The sequence below is a fragment of the Peromyscus maniculatus genome, chromosome 7 (genome assembly GCF_049852395.1).
Source record: "Peromyscus maniculatus bairdii isolate BWxNUB_F1_BW_parent chromosome 7, HU_Pman_BW_mat_3.1, whole genome shotgun sequence".
Lineage (NCBI taxonomy): Eukaryota > Metazoa > Chordata > Mammalia > Rodentia > Cricetidae > Peromyscus > Peromyscus maniculatus.
Genome location: NC_134858.1, coordinates 104666721 through 104683789, shown reverse-complemented (window position 1 = coordinate 104683789; position 17069 = coordinate 104666721). Strand labels below are relative to the sequence as shown.

General features: G+C 51.7%; 1 protein-coding gene across 6 annotated transcripts in view; it reads left to right on the top strand.

The window, feature by feature from the left end:
- The first annotated feature begins 491 nt into the window (after positions 1-491).
- Tex264 (testis expressed 264, ER-phagy receptor) overlaps positions 492-17069 on the top strand; it is a 29384-nt gene continuing 12806 nt past the window's right edge. The window contains exons 1-4 of one of the 6 annotated variants that reach the window (XM_042281582.2): positions 492-622; positions 1466-1532; positions 3900-4191; positions 13362-13583. In XM_042281582.2, coding sequence (XP_042137516.1) covers positions 3934-4191; positions 13362-13583 — 480 coding nt within the window. In that variant the 5' untranslated portion in view covers positions 492-622; positions 1466-1532; positions 3900-3933. Of the gene's footprint in view, positions 840-1067; positions 1209-1465; positions 1533-3899; positions 4192-13361; positions 13584-17069 lie in introns of those variants that run through there. The other 5 variants (XM_042281586.2, XM_076575458.1, XM_042281584.2 and 2 more) reach the window with 5 other exon arrangements.

Below are 17069 nucleotides of genomic sequence, written 5' to 3'. Positions count from 1 at the left end.
AGACACTGATGTTTGCACTCTCCAGAAGTTGTTCAGAGCTTCTTTGGTTAGCTCGGGCTGGGGTTCAGCTTCCTCAGATGTAGAACCTGAGCAAGCGGCCCGCCCCTGCTGGGTTCGCAGGCCTTTCATGAAGCCTCAGTGAGAGAAGGTGGGAAGAGTAAGGAATGGTACAATTGTTAAGAGGCCGACATTGCTGGGCTGATCCTCCCGAAAATGCACAAACACTATCCAGTCCGTCCTGACTTCCTGGGCCTCTAGGGCAGGAAAACTGGCTGTCTTCGCCGGTGCTTGGAGCCAGCGGTCGCCGCTGCGCTTCCCCTCCCTCCCGGTCAGGAGGAGTTCTGGTTTGTTGCAAGTAGGAATGTGCGTCGTCGTCAGTGGGCACTGCTGTCCCAGCCAGGTGTGTATGGGAGGGGGGTGGGGAAGGAGGCGTGCGCGTTACCAAGGAGACGGGGCGGGGCAGGCCTCCGCCCTCCGAGTCTGGAGCGCACGCGCCCACGGCCACGGCCACGTCCCGCCGCGGGAGGGGCGGAGCGAGCGTGCGAGGCAAGCGCGCGCCAGCTCCGCGCCTGTACCCCAGCCTGCTCCGGCGCCCGTCCGCGTCCGCGGGGCCGCTGCTGAGGTGAGGGCGGGGCCGGAGGCGAGGCCTTCCCGTCGGGGTGTCGGCCCGGGCCCCCCTCATCCCTTCCCGCCTGGGCCCCGCGGCCGGAGCCGCCCTCTGCACCGCATCTGGCCCACAGCCGCCAGGGCCTTCTTCCTGGGCCTGAAAGCGAGGGTGAGGCGGTGCTGACCTCTCGGTGCGGCCCGCCGCCTCGGCCTCGGGTGCGGGCACGGCCCGGGTCAGTGGCACTGGGGGGTGGGGAGGGACGGGCGGGGCTCACCTTTCAGCTCCGCTTCCCGGGGCCGCGCGCCTAGCCTCGACCACAAACTTCAGAGCGTCTCAGAAGTTGCAGAGGTGCGCGAGGCCGGGAGGCGAGCCGGGGCTGGAAGCCGAGGGCGCGAAGCGGCGCCCCCCCTGCCTCCTAGCACCCAAGTTGCCTGGCGCAGGTCCCTTTAAGGGCCCGGCCCTCCGCAGAGCGCACGTGAGCGGCCCCAGGAAGCCTGCGTCGAGCCACAGCTCCGACGCTGTCGGGCCAAGGAAGGCATCTGCCCCGGAACTCTGACGTTAGTGGAAACTGAGGCCCGGGAGAGGGCACGCACTGCCCAAGGTCAGCAGCAGGGGCTGCGCTGACTCCAAGTGTGGGAGTTGGGCCCGGTGAAGATCCCAGATCTGACGTTGTGAGGCTGGATTTGGCCTGGTTTCCGCGCGGGGTCGGAGGGTGGGGTCGGCTCGCGTGTGTACGGTCCCGTCCAGTGGGCTTTCACTGCTAAGGGGTTGCTCGGGGCCTGGTGGCCCGCTTGGCTAGCTGCCTGTGTCCAGGGCAGAGTTGACTGTTCCTTTCTCCCCCCTCCCTCCCCACCCCAGCGCTGGAGTACTGGAGCCCTGCTGTACTGGATGCTATGAGTTGCTAAAAGTGAGCCTGGCTTTTTAGGTGAGTGAGCCTCCTCCTCATCCCCTGCCCTTGCCTTTCTCTACGGGGTGTGGGGAAATTTGCCTTGCTTCTTCTTCCTAGGTTGACCAAAGCTGTGGGAGTGGGCAGAAATAGGTCCCCCCTTTTCTGAGTAGTTTGGGAAGTGGGAGGAAGAGGAAGGTTGGGAGCTGAGTTCCCTTACAACAGAAGTGTGTAGCAATGCCTGTCCCTCCCAAAGCAGGCTGTGGCCTAGATGCTGAGAGCCAGAAGCCTTGAGATCAGCAAGGTCCAACATGGATGAAATGCCTTCCTGGAAGCCAGAGGAGAGAAAAACTGGCAATGGACGGGAGTCAGGCTATTTGTGTTTGCATCCAGGTGGCTCTGTGTAATACCTGTGTGACCTTGGACAGGCTTCTTGACCTCCAGCCACTTGGTTCCTGATGTGCACCTACCTTATTGGATTCTTGCGAGGATTAGTGAAGTAGCTGGATTTCAACATTGAGTCAGCCTAGCCTAGCATATATTAAGTACTGGTGTGAGAGTTGTTATCGTATTATCGGAAAAGAAGAATGAAGCTAACTGGAGGCAGGATGAGCAGAGCAGAGTGTGCAAACAGAAGAGATACTGAAGCTCACAGACAGGAGTACAGAAGGCACGGGGAGACCAGTGGGAGGCACCTCAGTGTCCTGGCACCAGAGTTCAGAAATATTCTTGGCTTCTTTGTAAGGCCAGTTCTGTCTGCTCATTGATGCCAGGAACAGATTTTAGCATCTCTTCCACTTAGAACCTTCAGGGAACAAGCCCATGGAGCTAAGTTTTCTATAGGGCTGTAGCGCTGCTTTTTCAGCTCTAAAACCATTTGCTTTTTAAATAGGACTCCCCCCCCCCCCCCCCCACACACACAGGGTTTCTCTGTGTAGTTTTGGTGCCTGTCCTGTATCTCGCTCTGTAGACCAGGCTGGCCTGGAACTCACAGAGATCCACCTGGCTCTGCCTCCCGAGTGCTGGGATTAAAGGCGTGTGCTGCTGCCGCCGCCGCCGCCGCCGCCGCCGCCGCCGCCGCCACCACCACTGCCTGGATGAATGGGATTTTTTTTAAATTTAGTTTCTTATGTGTATGGATGTTTTGCCTGCATATATATGTCTGTGTATCACTTGCATGCCTGATGCCTGTGGAGACTAGACAAGGGTGTTGGATCCCCTGGAACTGTAGTTACAGACAGTTGTTAGCCATCATGTGGGTGCTTGGAATTGAACCTGAGTCCTCTGGAGGAGCAGCTAGTGTTGTTAACTGCTGAGCCGTCTCCCCGGCCCTTTAAAACACTGTGTAGGTGGTGTGCAGGATAACTTAGGGGAGTGGGTTCTGGGGCTTGAACTCAGGGTGTCAGGCTTGGCAGCACCTGCCCTCCCTGACCTGCTGAGCACGGCCCTTAAATATGAGTTTTCCATCACTCGAGTGGGAATGTCTCCCTAGTAAAGCTCATGTTTCTCTTTGTTTCTAACTACGGTTCTGTGTGCTGTGATCCCTGGGCTGCTCAAATGAAGCCCTCCCTGAGAGTCTGCCTAGGATGTTTCACACAGGCTTCTGTGTTGGTGCTGGGTTTATTCCTTCTGGATTAGGAGTAACTCCTGCTTTACCCCTCTTTTGTGTTTCCACTTCCAGCAGCCTTTTCTTCCTGTGTCTTGGTTTCTAGTCTTTGTCGGTTGGCAGATGTGGAACGAAGCTGGTTAGGATTAGTGGTTTATGTCTTGGAAACCCACGTTGGACTTTGTTCTGGCCTCCCGGGCTGTTTTGATCTTGTCTCCTCTGGTTCTGGAGCTCTGGTTCTAGTCCTGGAAATCCCGGTCCCCACAGACCAAGTGGGCCCACAAACAAACAGGTGTTTCCCATGAAATTTTCTTCCCAGGAGTTTTGTTTCTCGTGGTATGCTGTTTGTTAATGAGTGTTTGAACCCCACAGCTGTCAGCCCCCCTGCCTGCCCCCACAAAGTAGTGCATGAGACTTGAGGATGCTGGCCTGGCAATGTGGCTCAACTGTAGGAAGGAAGAGGCAGAGGAGGCGGGTAGCTCCTGGTGGTATCTAGCCCAGCTTGGAGGAAATCACTCTGGTCAGGGCCTGGAGTATGACTCAGTTTCCTCAGGTATGAGCAGGGCTGCTAGTGCCAAGCAGAGCTGTTCCAGGAGCGTCAATGGCTATGATTAGGAAATAAAGAGGCTTGTGGCTTCAGTGACTTGTAGCTCCCTTTTAGGTCACTGTGTGTAAATACTCACAGCTCCTCCCCCTCCTGGGTCAGAGCACTAAGGCATGGCTGAGGTTGGGCCAGAACCAGCTGGCAGGCAGGGTTAGAGCAGGCTACCAGCCTCCTCTCCCTTCTGTCTCCTTTGCAGCTGCCTTGGGGTGCTGAGAGGGAGTCCCAGAACCATGCCGGATCTCCTACTACTGGGCCTGATTGGGGGCCTGACTCTGCTGTTGCTGCTGACGCTGCTGGCCTTTGCTGGGTATTCAGGACTGCTGACTGGGGTGACAGTGAGTGCTGGATCACCCCCAATCCGTAACATCACTGTGGCCTACAAGTTCCATGTGGGGTCCTATGGTGACACTGGACAGCTTTTCACGGAGAGCTGCAGCATCTCTCCCAAGCTTCGTTCCATCGCTGTCTACTATGACAACCCCCACACGGTAAGGAGCCTCCATGGGCTTCTACCTCTTGGATAAAGCTGGGCCAGGTCATGGTGGGGTAGGAGAACTTGGGTTTCCAAATCTGAGCTGGTCCTGTAGTTACCCTCTCTCTCTAAGCTTAAAGCTCTTCCAGATTTAGCCTGGACCACTGTTGCATCCAGAAGCTTTGTATTTGCTCACAGTTTCGTCCCTTTGCTCATGTGTACTCAAGAATTTCTGAGTGCAGTAGACCCTAGCTTCTGTCTTGACCTTCATTCTCTGTCTCTTGCTGTCCTTTCTTTTTCTGTCTCCATTTGAGGCCGGTGCTCTTAGGCCATCTGCTCATTCTCTAATGGTTCAATCTTGTTTGTCTGCTTTCCATTGCTCAGCTCTCAGGCCAGGTCTGTGGACTCTTGAGGAGTGAGAGGGCAGCTTCTGGGCACGGGGCTCGGAATCCTACCTCTCTAGTCACCATGGTGCTTATCCACCCAGTGATACGTCTTGTCCATAGACCTCAAGCTACCTGTTGGGAGAGGGCCAAGTGGAGCCAAATACCCAAGATGCTGAGGTCAAAGACTAATCCAGCATCACTGGTACCCTGTAGGCGTCTGGCTGTACAAAAGCCTACAGTGAGTCAGGGCTTGCCAATGTAGTTTCCTGCTGTGCTATGGGGTGGTGCTGCCCATAGCTCCATGGGCTGGCAGCTCTGTCAAGGGCTCTTTAGCCTCCATCTTTGAGCCATGCCAAACTAAGCCCTAGGGGATTTTTGTTTGCACTCCTCAGCCTGGATTTCCCTGCCTGGAAAGCTCAAGTGAACAAGCCCTATATACTGCCTAAAGACAAGGCCTCACTGGGACACTTGGTGAAACAAGGGTGTGCTGACTCCTCTCTCTGCCAGGGCCTGCTCTACTTCTGCATTCTGGACATGGATTAAACCTGGCATTGCCCTCAGTAAACTGTAGTTCACCCCCATACAGATGATTTGCCAGCAAGACACTGGACTCAGTGGCGTTAGAAATTTGACTTGGTTATAGGAAGAGTACCTCAAGCATGTGGGGAAGATTCAGAGAAGAGGTAGATGGGCTTTCTCACATGAGTAGAATCTGCCTCTGCCATGCAGGGCTCCTTGACTTAGGAACTATAAGAACTAGAATAACAAATGCCTGGAGGAATGGGAGGAATAGGAAGTGTGGCCTCTTGGACATGTGGAGGGTAGAGAAAGGCTGTGAGAAGAAGGTTCCTTGGGCTAATGGAGGAGGTGCAGCAGTCGGGGAGATGGGTGTGGCATCATTCACTGCCTTTGTTTTAGGAAGCTGACTGTAGGGTAGGTGGAGGAGGGAAGGAGATGAGGCATGGAGGCCACTGGAAAGATTGGGCTGGTCAGGTGAGAGGTGTCCCAGGCCATTTGAAGGATGAGGAAACATTGTGTGAGGTTTGCAGTCACGTGGCTGGAGATGGCGTTACCTGAAGTCAGAGGCACTGGGGCCCTCTTTGGTTGAGGTGCTCGTTCCAGGACCAGACCGGTCGAGGGTAACGGGTCATTACTGGAGGCACAGTCTGGGAAATGAGGCAGAACTCCAGTAAAATGTACTTTTCTACTGGCATGGTGGCTTCTTCCAGTCAACCACCATGGCTCTGTTCGGGAATAGGTGGGTCCCACGTCTCCAGTGTTGGCTGAGCATAGTCTACCTTGGATGCTGGTGCAAGGGAGTCATGTCCTGAGAGCTCTGCCTTAGAGCTGGCAGTCTGGGTTCTGATCGTATCTTATTACTTTTTGATGTGCGATATTAGGCATATCACAACTTTTCTGAACTAATGTTTTTTCCCTCTGCAATATCCTGATAAAATACTTGCTTCATAGATAGGCTGTCAAGGACTCAATTAATGATGTAAGTGAGGCATTCACCGCAGCACATGGTTCTCAACAGGTGTTTAACAGAAAAGGGTGGTGAAACACTCATGAACATAAGCTAAGAGATCAGACTGACCTGGCAGTAGACGTCTGGTCAGCCTACAAGATAAATAAAGAGGTTAAAGTGGCCACTTTGATTCTGCACTTCCCTAACTTGGAAACTTGGGTCACTCTGGAAAATACTTAGGAGAGCAGGATTATATCTTGGCATGCACTTGGGGTAGCACAGGGGCAGTTAGGGCTCTGTCTGTGCACCTGAGCTAGACATGGTCTATCCAGTGATGATTGTGAAAGGTCTGGAGGATCCTGAACTCCCAGCATCTGTCTAACCACCTGGTCTACATTCTGGTACTGTAATAATAAGTATAATAGGTGTGCAGTGGTGTGGTGGGGGAGGAGACAGGGATGAAGATAGCCTGAATGAGGTACTAATCTTTTTTTAGTCAATACATAGTTGAGTCCTGGCTCTGTACCAGACCTGTGCTTGACACTGGGGCACCGTGGAGATGAAGAGATATAGTTTCCTGAGCACTTACGGTGCAGAGTCACGTGGGGTGAGGGTTCAGGAACCTGAAGATGCTAGAGATGATACCCTGTTTCATTTCTTAGAAAAGCTGAGAATCCTTGTTTGCCACTTCCTAGTTGGCTCTGCTAGCAGTGGCCATCATGGATGTATATATAGGGAAAGAGGATGTAGGCCAACTTTTTGGGTGTACCACCTCCAGTCTCCGGACACAGTACAACAGGAGTCAGATGGGCTTCTCTGTGATTGTGGCAAGAAGTGGTACTCTTTCAGACTCCAGTAAAGCAGTGAGTAACCAGGTTAGAGATTTGGCTTTAGATATCGCTTACCTTGCTGCAGTATGAACCGACAGCTCTCTAGACATGACCATTCCTAGGCCAAGCTGTGAAAGAGGGAAGACGATTCCTGAGAAAGGCTTAGAGAAGCTCCATTCTTAGTGTGGGTCTAGAAAATGGCAAAAGAAGAGACACCTCCAAGTCAGGACAGAGGCAGTGCTGTAAGTTCTTTCATGTCATTTGCTGCTTGAGTCCTGAGTCCTGGATGTGAGGAAACTATGAGGTCTGAGCAGATGGTTTCTGTGAGGCAGGAGGAAGGATTACATTCTCTGGCCCTGAAAGCCTTGACGTAGTTGGGGTAAAGGGGTGCAGGGAGGCGACATGTGTCAGAAAGTGGACAAGACCTGATATGGATCACAGGTGTTGTTCTCTCATCAATGGCCAACATTCATGGAGTACAGGCCATTTCCTCTTTAAGGTACCTCGCGAGTTGGAGTGAGCTCCAGAGGTCACAGTCACAGACCTGCCCTACTTCCCATATCTAATGGTTCACACTGCCTCTTGCTAGAGAAGGGTCCTGGCTGGGGAAAAAGTGTACTGCTATCACCCCTCTTTCTACATTGGGTCCTGGACAGTTGAAAATTGACTTTAGCCTCTTCTGCTAGGATTAAAAATCCTCTGGGGGCCTTCTGTGTTGGAAGGAAATGAACTGGGAGAACCCTGCATGCCTCACTTGATCCTGACCACGCTGGCCTGCAAATAGGCCCTTGTGGCTAGGTACTGTCACCATTCCTGTAGGTCTGCCCTGTCCACCACCTCCGTCATACCTTCCACATTTACTCCTCTGCTGTTTGGGGTTTATGCAACCTGCCTGTCTACCATTATGGTACCTAGTGAGGCAAGAGGGCGTGGTAGCTAGTTGCATTTACCTAGCCTAGGCAAATGGGATCTGCTGTTCACATCCACAGCCAAGCACCATGCTTTTCCCAGGCATGGAATGATGGAGGAACTGGTGGCATTCTGGACGTAAAGAATACTATGCCCTTCTCTTTCTATTAGTCCACTGAGAATCAAGGCCTAGAATACCAAGTCTGCATGGCCTGAGAGTCAAGAGATCTGACTTGGGTCTGTCTATACAGTGGGGTTTAGGGCCACCTTAAGGCATGTAGGTCAGATGGAGCCTGGGAAAGGATAAGGAGATAAAGTTTCCCAGGGCTGATCTCTTCAACAGGGTGGAAATATGGGCTGAGCTGCTGTTTCCTGAGGACCCAGGCTGTCTCTACTCTAATTGACCTGTGGATGTTTTCTGCCAGATGGAGCCAGACCATTGCTCTATAGTAAGTTAAGTGTAGGAAAGGTCTCACAAAGTGAGCTACTTGCTGCCCTTGGGAGGTTAAGTGAGAGGAGAGGACTCTGGATTCACCCTTCTAGGTCTGAGTCAAGGCTTTAGTTGCTTCCTAGTGTGTGATTCTGTTGTGAGTCATTTGGCCTCCCAGTGAGGCTGTCTCATCTATCAAATGGGATGAAAGACTTCCTCCCGCCTCAGGTGATGAATATTGAACCCAGGGCCTTGTTCATGCTAAATACATCTCCCCCATCCCAGGTTTTATTTTTGTGGCATCCAATTGATGAGGCAAAGGTCCAATGTCTGGCTCCTAATAGCACATTTGACACCATCCCTGGCTGTGCGAGCCTTGTATACCTTCAGGAAGACCTGCTCCAAGTGTCCTGAGTCTGAGGAGAGACAGTGTGGGGAAAGGAAGGCTGCTGTGTCTCCCTAGCTAGGGCTGAACTCTCAAATTCCCAGGTGACTGTGGGTTGCAGGTTGCAATTCCAGAGCTTGTCTGCTTAGGTTTGAACCCTGACTTCAACACTGCCTTGCATTGTGACATTTGTTGAGTAACTTGGTATCCTGGGCTTCAGGAACAGGGTTGAGAATAGTGTACTGACTGACCATACAAGGCCATCTGGGTTTGATGAACTTACTTGTGGAAAGCAGCAAGTGGTAAGGCCTTGTCAGGTGCCCGCTGTCAGTGAGGTATGCTTCTGGGAGTAGAAGGTTCCTAAGGAACTAAAGATGGCAACTCTCAGAAAGCTCCAGAACCTCTTTTAGAGTTGACATCCCAGTGACTCCTTCCTTCGGAGCCTAAGGTACGGGTCCTGTCTCCTGGCCTAGTTGTTGGCATTAGCCCACATTCCAGCTGGTAACTACCCCATGTTCCTTCACATAACAGATAAGTTGAACACACGTCTTGGTGTGTTGACTGTATACCAGGTCTGGGTAAAGGAGGCCCAGTATACATCTGTAATTGGCAGATACTACTACAGTTTAACCCTGGGAGTGTCAGAGTAAGCACAGGGCTCTGTCTCTATGTCTCCCCTTGCATTGGTAACTGTGTTTGAGAGCTGCCAAGAAAGGGATCAGGGCAGTCCTCCGGGCTTAGACTGGCAGATGATATACCCTGTTGGCTGAATAGATTGTGGGCTTGAGGTTGGTCGTTTCCAACTGAATCCAGTGTGCCAGCTGACACAGTTTCTCTTTTCTGAATCCTGAATATCAATCTTGTCCTATCCCTATACTTTTAAAGTCTCAGCCAGGCGGTACCCTTGAGATGACTCTTCACTGTGGCCTAATGGTTGTCAGAGAGCTCTCTGGGAGGGACATTGGGGTAGCATCAAGATGGACTCATACCTGAAATCTTTAGGTTATAAGCAATTGCTTTCTTCTCATAGTACTGAGACTGAGGAGGCTGTATACCTTGAAGGAGATATGCTGAAGCCTGGCATGCCCTTGTCTCTTCCTTGGTACCCACCCTTCCTTCCTTCCTTCCTTCCTTCCTTCCTTCCTTCCTTCCTTCCTTCCTTCCTCCCTCCCTCCCTCCCTCCCTCCCTCCCTCCCTCCCTCCCTCCTTCCCTCCTTCCTTCCTTCCTTCCTTCCTTCCTTCCTTCCTTCCTTCCTTCCTTCCTTCCTTCCTTCCTTCCTTTTGGTTTTTCAAGACAAGAGTTTCTCCATGTAACAGCCCTGGATGTTCTAGAACTCATTTTGTAGACCAGGCTAGTCTTGAACTCACAGAGACCCACCTACCTCTGACTCCCCAAGTGCTGAGATTAAAGGTGTGCCCTATCACTGCCAGGCATGATAGTCTTGGTAGATCTTCAGTGGACTTGCCTTTCTTCAGTGGTGATGGTTCTGCCTCTGCCCTCTCTCCCTGGTATAGTTCCAGGCTGGTGTAGTTCTGGTCCAGCTCTTGTTCTGGTCATAGGTACTCCACACAAATTTGATATGAGTAGGAAAAGTAGACAAATAGGAGACCCGGGTTTTGTCTTGGGCTAGATCACTGCTATTGTGCCAACTTTGCCACTTCCTGCGGTATCTTCATACCCGTCTTGTCTCCTTGCTGGTGACCTGGTTCTGCTACCGTGGGACCTCTTAGAATGTCTTCTAAGCACTGTCCAGGATAGGAAAGGGACCAGATAATGACCTTACTTGTGGAATTGGGGGACACAGAGACAAACCGAGTCAGCGAGAGCTCTTTTGTCCACACGACCCTGTATTACCTTGGAGAGGAGCATTTCCTCTCCTCCAGATAATTAGATTGTGGTGTAGGAATTGTGTGAGCAGTGGTATGCCTGCTTGCACCATTGTTAAACGTGCCCACGGAATCTTCTGTGTAGGATCCTAGACTTTTCTGCCTTGAGGCTGGAGTGGTGGGAAGAAATGAGAAGGCTTCGTTAGAGTGTAGTGGAAGACAGGTTCCATTTATGTATATTTGGGGATCAGAGAGGAAGGGCAGCTCCCAGGAAAATAGCAAAAGGCTTTGAGGAGAGGAGTTGAGCTGAGTCTCGCAGGATGAACTGGAGTTTTCCAGAAAGAAGACTCAGACCGGTTGAAGAGGAACATTTCAGGCAGATGAAGTAGCTTACGCAAAGGGATGCAGCATGGGAAGACGTGGCATGTTTGGCTACAAATAGCTACATGTGGGTGTATATGGGGGTGTGGTAGGAGAGGAGGTTGGCAGGGCGGGCTGGGCCAGAGCTGGGTTCTGCCCCTCCCTCTGCCACGTACCCAGTGGCTTCCTGCCCAGGTTCTGGCCCTGCTGGTTCCTGTTCTGAGGTGAGTTCAGTGTCATGCCTGACCTGTTTGACTTGGAAGTTTAGTTTTGCCATAGATGTGAACTGGGAGTCATTGAGAGGTTCTAGTCATGTGTTCAAGTATCTTGTAGTCAAAAGAGTGTTTTGTTGGTAGTTCCATGGGGGCTGCTGAAGTGATCTCAGGAAAGACTTTAGAACCCAAATTAAAGCAGGCAAGGGATAAAGAGGAGCTAGCGGTCAAGTGACAAGTGACCTTCCACCTTCCTCCCGTCTCTCCCTCTAACTTAGGTTAACATTTTTTTCTCTTTTATCTACTCCCCTCCACATAGCATACCTTTCTTTGGGGTGGGGTGTCTTCCCTGTCCTTTGGCCTGTCAGTCCTGGCCTTATGGGAACCTCCTGCCTGCCTATATGGCCATTGGAACTCTCAGGGTGTAAGTGGTACAGGTGCACCATCTAGAGACAAGACGTGGTACTGCAGCAATGGCATGTTTGAACGGAACGGGAGGGGCTTAAGGCTAAATAGTCTTGAGAAGGATAAGAGGGCAAATTTTGGAATAAATTTGAGGAGAGGAAAAATGTTACAAAGCCACCCTGAAATGTTCACCAAGAGAGCATTGAACCTGAAGGATGGGTGAGGAAGGACTATGTTCAAAGATTAGGTTGGATGGGCATTCTAGACCTAGGCACTGTTATTGGGACAGTGTTATTGTTATGAATAACCAAAAATAGTTGTGGGGCATTTCATTAGTGCTTTTGTGAATTAAGTCTTTTATTTGAAAGCACATAAGGAAACATCAAGGAATTGGTGCTCTGAGAAGCCAAGGGACTTGGCTAGGATCACAGGGCTCAGGTTTCACTCCCTGGCCAGCCTTCCTGTAGCCGTGGTTGTGAACATTGCGTTATACTGCCTGTCACTAAAACTCCTACGGTAATGCCTGCTGCCACTGGGTTCAAGGAAGCAGCAAGGTCAGAACCTTGAGAGTTGGCCAATCCTCTGGGGTCTGCTCAGAGGTCAGAGCCTGGAGCAGAAAGTTGTGATTCTAAGGCAGGGATAGGTTGCCAGAGTAGAGGACATGGATCAGGGCTAAGAAAGTCCCCAGGGGATGACGACAGGCGTGAGAGGGTGTAGGGTGGTAGAAGCAGACATGTAATAACAACTCACGGTGCTGAGAAAGTGGGCTAGGAAGGTAGAGTGGGGTGCAGTGTCCCTTTAAATGTAGAGAGGTCGGTGAGCTCTGGAGGGAGAAAACTGAAGGGCGCCCGAAGATCAAGAAAACCAGTCTTAAGGCCCAAGACCTGTGGTGAATGTCCTGGACTTAGGAACACCCTCCCCTAGGGGCCTAGGCCACGGGCTGGTACATAAATGGCAGGAAATAGACACAGGAATCAGAAGGTTGGACAGACTGCCACCTGCTGCCAGAAGTGAGCACTGGTCCTCGAGGCCTTGGGTCAATCCTAGGAAGTGTTGAAAACTCAAAACTCGCTGCCTCTGGCTGATGGGAGCCAGAGGAGAGAGGATCAGGGGGGAGAGGAGTAGAGTAGAAAGGACATTTGTCGGGGACTGGGAGATGGGAGGAGCCAACCGTCTGGAGCATAACCAGGAAGGGATTTGGAAAGTGGGCAGGTTTAGGTAGAAAAGATGTAGATGATGTTGTGATGGTAGCCGTCCCTATCTGTGAACCTAGAGGAGATTCCTCTTCCATTTTTATCTCACATCCTGACCCTCCACAGCCAGTGCTGCCTCCCCACCCTGGCCTCTCCTGTGTGTTCCGTTGTGTACACTCACACACACACACTGTTGTCATGGAGGAACCAGGAAGACGCTGTTGTAGGCTTTTTCTGTTCTCACTCCTCAGTTCTGCTGCTCTGCTTCCATGATTTCTCTGGCAGTGAGGCGTGCTCCTCTGGGAGATAGGAGGGAGGCACACTAACCGGACTGGGCTGGTCCAGACCCCAGCATGGGGATCTGAGACTGGGACCCATAGAAGGTACACCAGGAGATGGGAGGTCCCTTGGCAGTGCTGTGTAGGCTGTGGAGGGGGTGAGAGCTCAGACATCTTTGTTCCTCCCTCCCCAAGACTCCTGGAGGGGAGAGACCAAGTCTTTTTCTTTCTTTTTTTTTTTTTCTCACCATGATTCCTGAGCCGTGTGTGCAGCTTAGCATGTTTGCTGAAGGAGTGGATGGGAGTCGTGCAGCAGAATGCATGGGCAGGAACCATAGCTGGGTTTGGTAGGGAAATGGTCAGCTCCACCCTGGTGTCTAGGGCTCTGTAGCTTGTCAGAGCAGGTGGTTCCTCCAGGGCTGAATTAGCCCAAAAGCCGAGGGCCTTAGGTCTGAAGGCCTCCTTTCTTTGCTTGGCACTGATCCTGTGCTCTGCCTCCACAGGTGCCTCGTGAGAAGTGCCGATGTGCAGTGGGCAGCATCCTGAGTGAGGGAGAGGAGTCACCCTCACCTGAGCTCATCCACCTCTATCAGAAATTTGGCTTCAAGGTATTCTCCTTCCCAGCACCCAGCCATGTGGTGACAGCCACCTTCCCTTACACCACCCCCATGTCCATATGGCTGGCTGCCCGCCGAGTCCACCCTGCTTTGGATATCTACATCAAGGTGAGACATGGAGGGCGGACAGTCAGATCCCTTGGGTGGGAACTGAGAGGACTGCCCAGGGTGTGAGGAATTAGTTTGGAGAGAGGAGCTCTCAGAGACCCTCACGGATCAGGCACCTGTGTCGCCAGCAATATTTGCAGAGACTCCTGGCATCTCTTTCAGATGTTTAAGGTCTTGGGGTCAGACCATCCCCAAGAGCTTGTTGAGAAACCTGATGTGGTCAGATTGGCTCTGTCTCTCCTCACCCTGTCCCTCTCCTGCTGGAGGCCTAACAAGCTCTCAGTGGTCATGTGTCACCCTGGCCTCGATGCTACTACGTTTATTTCCATCCCCATGCCCCTCAGGACTTGAACAGCAGTGGCAGGCTTTGCCTCTTTCGTTTCTGACCTGGAAGGAAATAATGCTGGCAACCTAGCCTGTCTGTAGGAGGAGGAAAGTCAGCCACCTAGAGATCTGACAGGGGTCTCTGTCTATAGAAGTCTTAAAAACTTGATCTGTCTACACCCCTTCTTTGGATGTGTTCTAGGCTTGAAAGCTAAGGAAAAGACCACAGTTTGGGTTTGAAGTGATTGATTGTTCATTTGTTTGGCTTGTTTTTATAGAGTCTGTGCTGAGTGCTCTTCAGACCACAGTGTGGGAGACTAGTGCATGAAAGAGGTGTGCACAGCGAGGTGATGAGGAAAGGCGGGAAATACAGGGACATGGAGGAAATAGGAGGAGGCTTGGGGTTAGAGACAGCGGGTCACTTCAAGATGGAATCCTAGGAGAGCTGTTGCAGAGAAGGTAAGGCTGTCTCTTCAGGGCAGGGCAAAGAGCAATGGTGGACTTGTTTGGAGATTTTTGTTTTGTTTTGTTTTTTCCCCCTGAGGCAGGGAATCATGTAGCTAGTCTGGTTTCAAACTTGCTGTGTAGCTGAGGGTAACCTTGGACTCCTGCTTCTCATTTTTCTACCTCTCAAGTTTCCAGATGACAGCTGTACTCCACCATTCCTGTCAAGGAGCATAGGTTTGATCTCAGTGTAGTTAGGGTATACTGGCACACGCTGTAATCCCAGTTTCCTGGGATGCTGAAGCAGAAGGACCTAGAGTTTGAGTCCAGCCTGGGTTACATACAGAGATCCTGTCTCAAAGAATTACAAATATCTTTCTCTCTGTGTGTGTCAGCGATATAAAGCTTGAAGGCATGTGTGGGGTCTCATATTCAATGCAGTCCCCAAAATAAACAAAAAAAACCCAAAACAAACTTAACAATCAATGCAGTGTTCACTTGAAGCCGTCTGTTCAAGATGGGCTGCCCCACTTCTGAGCGTGGGTGAAGAGGTGGGAAGTGTGCTCAGGAGGCAGTCAGGATCTGACTGGAAATGGCCACAGGTTAAGCTGCCTCCTCTTGGGTGATGCTCTTCCTTCCTACAGACAGATTGGGTTGCCAGCATTACTTTCTTCCAGGTCATAAGTCACTGGGCCAGAGACTAGTGATGCAAAACCAGCACCGAGATCAGCAGTCTGTTTACGGTGGAGCTGTTGTGCTAAGGCTGGGTTGGCTGTTGGGGGGGGGGGGGGTGTCTCAGAGGATATGGCCTTTTTTTTTTTTTTTTTGGTTTTTCAAGACAGGGTTTCTCTGTGTACCTTTGGAGCCTATCCTGGAACTCACTGTGTAGCCCAGGCTGGCCTCGAACTCACAGAGATCTGCCTGGCTCTGCCTCCCGAGTGCTGGGATTAAAGGCACACGCCACCACCGCCTGGCCCGTTTCCTTTTTTAAGGTAGTTGAAAGCGTAGTGTTGCTTTCCATTGAACTGTGGGAGTCTAAAAGAGGTACCTGGTTTGGGGTAAAACTGGTTCTGTGAGCTAACAGTGGAACTGCTCAACATCTGCATGAGGTGTGGAAATGGCTAAGTGGCGGTGATGTCTGTCATCAGAGGTAGGGAAGAGGCTGGGGAAGAGAAGAGCAAGTTTTTCCTTTGTGAGCTGGGAGATGGCGGCCTGGAGCACTGCTAGCGAGGTTGTGCTCCCTGAGCCCGGGGTAGGAGGTGGGAAGTGGGTTGGTTTGGTGGCAGAAAGTGAGACACAGATGTCCTAGGCCTGCTCTGCATGGCACCTCAAGGGAGGGCTGCTGGACCCGGTTTGCCATCTTGTTTGATCTGTGTCGTCTTTGGTCTTGATGGCTAATCTGGAGGAGCATCCTCAGGAAGATATTTCCTGGGTTCCAGACCTCAGAACAGGGTGGGTGGCGTGTAGTTTGGTGGCAAGCAACTCGGCCACCAAAGCTTTTTCCCGGCTTCAGGGGTTTATTTTTAGATACCTTTGTCCAAATTTCCCGGCCCCTGACTGCTTCACAAGTTGGCTGGTTTTGACGTCATCTCTTTGATGAAAGCCCTTCCTCCTCCTGTGGGAGCCTGTCAGCTATGTTCTAGGCTCTGTTTTCCTGGGGTGCTGTCAGGGACAAAAAGCCAGGGGTTTGGGGCAGGGTTCTTGTGTTTAGCCTGGCTTTGGATCCTAGGAAACTAAGTTGAGGGGGAGATGAGGAAGATGTTGGTTGGCCATAAGTGCAGTCTACAGGAGGTGGCCCTTGCCTCTCAGCACAGGGGACGGAACAGAGTCAGGTCACTTAGGTTACTAATGAGACACCAGCACTTGTGCCTCTCCCAGCCCAACAACTAGCTGCTGTTGACTTTGTGTACACACACACACACACACACACACACACACCACACACACACACACACACACACACACACACACACACACACACACACCCCTCTCCTCTCTTACTCTCACTTTTCTCTGGATTTGGGATTGCTGTGAATGTTCTCAGATGAAATGACAGCAGCCGTCAGCACTCTTCGTGAGGGATGGTTTTGCTGCCGGATAAAGGGAGGGTTGTCTCGGCAATCTCACCTGCTGCCCCAGGGGCTGAGGTGAGTGTGGGTGGGTGGGGTGAGGAGAGGAGAGCTCTAAGAGTCTCAGAGAGCTTTGAGTTGGGAGGTGGAAAGCAGCTGCTGTCCTGGCAATTGCAGATGTGCCTAACTCCTGGGGCATTGGTCTCATGGGACAGCAAAGGACCTAAAGGTCACTGCAAGAAGCCCAAAGAGGAGTGTTTTCCAGGCTCCTCTGGTTTCTGGAAGGAATAGCTGTAACCCATCTTTGTGATCTGCATGACAGCCTCTGGCCCTCTGGCCAGCCTTTCTCCGCTTGGCAATGTGCCAGACTCAGCTGTAGAAGCTGGAATTTTCCTTTTTGTTTTATTTGTTTCTGAGACAGAGTTTCCCTGTGCAGCTCTGGCTGTCTTGGAACTTGCTATGTAGTCCAGGCTGACTTCCAGCTCAGATTCGCATACCTCTGCCTCCTCAGTGCTAGGGTTAAAGATATGTGCCCCCACCACCAGGTGCTAGAATTTCTGCCTTCAAAAATACTATTAGGAATCTCCAGGCTAAACACTATGGGACAGTCTGTGTAGGGCTGACTGGGAACCATGTGACCATCTATGTG